Source organism: Pseudorca crassidens, chromosome 5, assembly GCF_039906515.1.
Source record: "Pseudorca crassidens isolate mPseCra1 chromosome 5, mPseCra1.hap1, whole genome shotgun sequence".
Classification (NCBI taxonomy): Eukaryota; Metazoa; Chordata; class Mammalia; order Artiodactyla; family Delphinidae; genus Pseudorca; species Pseudorca crassidens.
Window position 1 is genome coordinate 138677660 of NC_090300.1, and position 5529 is coordinate 138683188.

A 5529-nucleotide genomic window follows, 5' to 3' on the forward strand; every position below is an offset into this window, starting at 1 on the left:
GCCAGGTAAACCCGTTAAAGAATGAGGATTTTATTTTGTGAACAGGAAGGTATTGCATCATTTTAAAAACAGGGGAATGATGTGCTCCCATTTCGCTCTTAAAAAGAGCACACCAACTGCTGTGCAGGGCAGAGAGGGGCAGATGTGACCCTGGGGAGGTAGTTTGGGGAGGGTTGTATTGCATTGCATTGTATCAGCCAGGTGAGAGATGCTGGTGGCTGGGCAGTGAAAGTGAGGATGGAGAAGAGAGTGGGAGGTGGGAAATATCCATGATCTCTCAGGTTGTTCCTTTGTATCACTTGCCTAAAGTACTTCTTTCAAATATGGATGCACAGACTCATCTCTTTGGTATAACTGGAAAAAGCACTGCCTAGACATAGGAGGTGGAGCAGATTGCAAAGTCTGTCAATGCCCCTTGCAAGCTTCTGACCCATAAGTCTCTGAAAACACAGAACATACATCAGTCATTGCTTCATTCAGCTGATGTCTGTTGAGTATCTGTTATGAACAAGGCATTGTGCTAGCCATTGTGAGGTGACCGACCTATTTAGAAACAAAGTAATGAATGCAAGATTATTGATGAAAATTTTGAACAGAAGAAAAATATAAGGAAAAAAACATCTGTGAGTATACCATCCACTATTTTTTTTTTTTTTTTTTTTTTTTTTTTGCGGTACGCGGGCCTCTCTCACTGTTGTGGCCTCTCCCGTTGCGGAGCACAGGCTCCAGACGCGCAGGCTCAGCAGCCATGGCTCACGGGCCCAGCCGCTTCGCGGCATGTGGGATCTTCCCGGACTGGGGCACGAACCCGTGTCCCCTGCTTCCCTACCATCCACTATTAACACTTTGAATTATTTATTTATCCAGTCTGTTTTCCATTTTCATCTGCATGTATATTTATTCACATATTTAAATTGGGATTATAGTACATATCATTTTATGTACTCCATTAAACTTTTATTGTAAGATATCATGAATGCAAACAATGCATCAAGTGAAGCTGGGCCCCAAAGGGTGAGGAGGTAGCAGAGGGAAAAATTTAAAGAAAATTTAAAGAATAACAAAGTATGCACTCACTCAGTCACCAGCCAGGTGAAGAAGAAATAATATTACGTCCCCCCTTGCATGCCCCTCGCGCCATCCCGTAAGGTAGCCAAATGCAGAGAGAATTCATTTTCTTAAGCTTGTTCATATTTTTTATTCTTTAAATTGCAGCAGGAGGGAAATATGCCTACTCCATCCAATCTGACACAGACACTGGAATATGTCTTCAAAAGGATTTTTGTGACTTATATGGACAACTGGCGCAGGAACACAACAGCTGCGCAACAGGCCCTGCAAGCCAAGGTCGATGCTGAGAACTTCTACTATGTCATCTTGTACCTTATGGTTATGATCGGAATGTTCTCTTTCATCATTGTAGCCATCCTGGTGAGCACCGTGAAATCCAAGAGACGAGAACACTCCAATGACCCGTACCACCAGTACATTGTGGAGGACTGGCAAGACAAGTACAAAAGTCAAATTGTGAACCTGGGAGAATCAAGGGCCACCATCCACGAGAACACTGGTGCAGCGGGGCTCAGAATGTCTCCTTAATTAGCGAGAGAGGCATACAGCCAACGTCTGATATGCAAATATGAAGAGATGCCAGTGTCATGGAGCCAATCCAAGTTGCCATGCTTAGAAGATACTAAGTTCCTCGCTCTCTGTTGAGAATTTTCATGGAGATCAGGTGGCTGGTCAACTAAGACAGGGGACACTGCAATCTCAGTGATTTATGCTTGCTCATTGGAGAAGTAATTTATGCTGAAGACCTCTCTTCCTTTCCGTGCAATGTCAATGTCATTTTAATCAATGTCAATAGTGAAAATAAAGCCAGATTGGAAGTAACATGCCTGGGCAGTGGCAGTGGGGTAGAAAGGAGAGATTAACAAATCATTGAATCTTCTTCCTCATGAAACATTTTGTTTGTGACTAAATCAATTTATAAATAACCCAGGTGTGTTACCCAGAAGCTGAGGTTCAAAAATCTGTCACTTGCTCACTGGATTGATGTAGGAGCATTTATTTATTAACTCATGAATGTAGAGTCTGAAGTGATGAATGAATAGAACCACGGGGTTCCTTTGTGTCTTGTTTCCCTAGCATTGAGTTTATTTGGAAGTCTGAAGACAGAACAAACATTTCACAAGGGCAAAGAGTCCACACCAGAGAAATAGAATCTTTAAGAACTACCTGGTGCAACAGAAACATACCTTTTAATTAACATTTAAAATTTCACAGAAAACTTTTAAAAGTCCTTGTTATTATAGAAAAAGTAATAAAACATTGTAACACGGCTTTATACACAACTCTTTTCACTCAGTTTACTTTCCCTATTTACAGTTACTTATTTCCACTTAGTTTCAAGAAACTTGTTGTCACTTACATACTGAAAGTGGCTGAATTGTTGCTGTCTGTTGAAGAGCTAGACTGTTAACTGCTTAGTATTTTGAAGCTTGGGGTTCACAATATCACAGAATGTCAGGGCTGGAAGACACCTTGGAGATCATAGTATTCTTTTTTTTTTTTTCTTTCCAGATGTCTAGAGAGTCTGGGTGCTTTAATACCAGAAAATTAGGCACAGGAAAAAACAAGCAAACAAACAAATAAATAAATAAGCCTAGTCAAGAGTTGGCCAAAGACTGTCAAAACATACTCCTTAAGAAAATAGCCTCTGTGCTTCCTGTTTTGGAAGTTATTTGCTAATGGAAACAGTTGTGTCAACATTAGTCTTGAAGCAACCATGGCTGTAAGGGGTAATTTACAAGAAAGTGTATGTTCAAAGAGCAGGCACACCAAGGGTTCATGGGTTATCTCAGGATGGTTATGAGCAGGTCTGGAACCCAAGGTCAGCACCATGCTGGTTCATAATCCTGTATTAGATTCTTACTGCTGCTGTAACAAATTACCACCAATGTACCAGCTTAAAACAAAGAGATATATTCTCCTACACTTCTGGAGGTCAGAGGTCTGAACTGGGACTCACTGGGCTGTGTTCTTCTAGAGCTTCTAGGGGAGAATCCATTCATTTGTAGACAGGAATCTCCAGTCCACAGATTAGGCGACTTCACTCATCAATTCAATCAAGCATCATTTAATATCTATCTACCTGGGTCACTGGCCTAGACCCCAGGAGTATAGAGATGAATGGGACTCCCAGAGCTGCAGGAACTCACTCAGTCGAGGCGGAGTCAGACACGTGAACATCAAAACGATATAATGTGACAACGTTATAACGGAGAGCAACACAAAGGGGGCAGAGCTAGAGCCGGGACAGAGGCCCCGCCTATGTCGGGTTAAGGTCTAGAGAGTAGCTGAGAGGAGAAAGCCAATGGCAAGACGGACTTACGGGCTGTAACTTCAGGAAGCTTCACGCCCCCTTACACTCTTCTCTTCCTCCAGCTTCCCCAGCCAAGCAGAGCAATTGTGAGCAGAGCCTCAAGTCTCAGGGCACTAAGACAAAATCCAGAACAGGAGTCCTTCTTCAACGTCTTATATAGATTACAAGCTTTGTGTCTTTAGAGTGAGATATATACAAGGTCTGTTTCCTAATAACAAAGATGCAATTATGCTAACAGAAGTGCTAAATACAGTTTTGGAGAAAGCCATTCACGTTCCAAGAGCAGATACGGCAAGAGTGGTTTCCCTCCTTAGATCAGAAACCCAGAAATGCTGTACCACACGGAACATTCTCACCAGTGTGCCCAGAGCAGCAACCCAGGCTACAAAATCTCAGCCTTGGGTCTGGATCCAGACAGGAATCCAGGGTCTCTACCATCTGACAATGACTATGTCTTTGACCAAACTCTGGTCAGGCTTCTCTGAGCCTTCTTCTTGACTAGACCTCTTGCCCTATAAACACTGCACATTCTTGGCAAAAAAGATATCATCCACCTCCCCACATCTGAACTAACACTACCATAGTTTCTAACAGCTCTAGGTTGCGTCCCTAAGGGGACCCCAGCCCGCTTTAAAGTGCTTGCCTAAGAAAACTCAATTTACTTTTTGTGCCAGCCAAACCCTGATGGTAGGCAAATCAGCCCCCTGAATCCCTCCTAGGGCAGCTATTTTAGAAATCTTACAGTTATAAATCCTTTGTCTCCCCCTTTGAGGTGTAAATCCTTACCACTCAGAACCGTCTTGTCTCTTTGAGGTGCCAACATTCAAGGAATAACTCTCCCCAACCTCTGGGCACGTTGCTCTAACACGCACCACTGCGGACAGTCATAAAGATCGAACTTTGTTTCTCCTCCAGATAAGCGTCTGTTAACAAACCCAGGTCAGGTTGACCAATCCCCTCTGCTTTTTGTAAATTTCCACTTCCCTGACTCTGCTCAAGTGCCTGCGGCCCCAATCCCTCCTTCCCCTTTTAAAATGCCCAGTTACCTCTGGCAAGACAAAGCTGAGTTCAGTTCATGCTGGACTCTCTCCCCTATTGCAATAGTTGCTTAATAAAGTCTATCCTTAACACTTGAACTGGTGTCCAGCTTTGTTTATCTTTGACACAAGGAAACAAATTAAGGGGCGAAAACCTAGGTTTTCCTAATTAAGTATGTTTTATTATCATCACTAAAGTATATGGGACCAACATAGATGGTTATCAGTATCAACTTTACTTTTGGGGAATGGGAGAAATGCCCAATGTTTACGAGCATTCTGGGTATACAGTTACTGCCACTTGCCCCCGTTTGTCACCCCAGCATCAATTTCCACCAAACCTAGGCTTGCCACTTTCAACCTGGCAACTGAAAATTCCAGTTCAAACAACTTGCTAGTTTTCTTTTCCACCCCGTTTGCTTTTAGAGTTCCTTATGCTTGGTCTACTGGCTCCAAATGACCTGAGCCCCATTTACTTCTTACAGCATCGATCAGAAGCGATTTGAAAAGGAACCTATGGACTATAGTGGCTGTCCTGAGAGAGTCTAGCTCCAGATTACCCAGAGTCAGACCCCAGCTCTGGAGCTTGCTGGTTTTAAAACCCTGGACAATTTTTTTTTTCGGTGCGCGGGCCTCTCACGGTTGTGGTCTCTCCCGCTGCGGAGCACAGGCTCCGGACGCGCAGGCTCAGCGACCATGGCTCACGGGCCCAGCCGCTCCGCGGCATGTGGGATCTTCCCGGACCGGGGCGCGAACCCGTGTCCCCTGCATTGGCAGGCGGACTCTCAACCACTGCGCCACCAAGGAAGCCCGATCCCTGGACAATTTAATCAGTTTGTGTCTCCATTTCCTCATCTGTGAAGTGGTTACAGGCATATTATGTCCTTTATAGGCCTGTTAGGAGACTTCAATTAGAAAATTGCCGCAAAGTGCTTAGAACAAAGCTATTTTAGTTACTTTCTCCAGGAAAACTTCACTTGTTGACAGAACTAACCCCCCTCTCCCCAATCCTCCAGTTTGTCCTTTCCTCTGCACTCCGTAACATTTCGTTCTTCACCAGCACCAAGATGTCCCAATGGGGTTCGGAGTTAGCCTGCCTGGGTTCAA

General features: G+C 44.0%; 1 protein-coding gene across 1 annotated transcript; it reads left to right on the forward strand.

Moving 5' to 3' along the window:
* Nucleotides 1-664: 664 nt before the first annotated feature.
* On the forward strand, nt 665-2325 carry KCNE2 (potassium voltage-gated channel subfamily E regulatory subunit 2). The gene has a single exon (XM_067739414.1). It carries the CDS (start codon nt 1228-1230, stop codon nt 1597-1599), a length of 372 nt encoding a protein of 123 aa, XP_067595515.1. The 5' UTR covers nt 665-1227; the 3' UTR covers nt 1600-2325.
* Nucleotides 2326-5529: the final 3204 nt, after the last annotated feature.

What these genes read in the sequence shown, in the direction of transcription:
- KCNE2 (XM_067739414.1), top strand. Translation starts at nt 1,228, where the DNA reads ATGCCTACTCCATCCAATCTGACACAGACACTGGAATATGTCTTCAAA.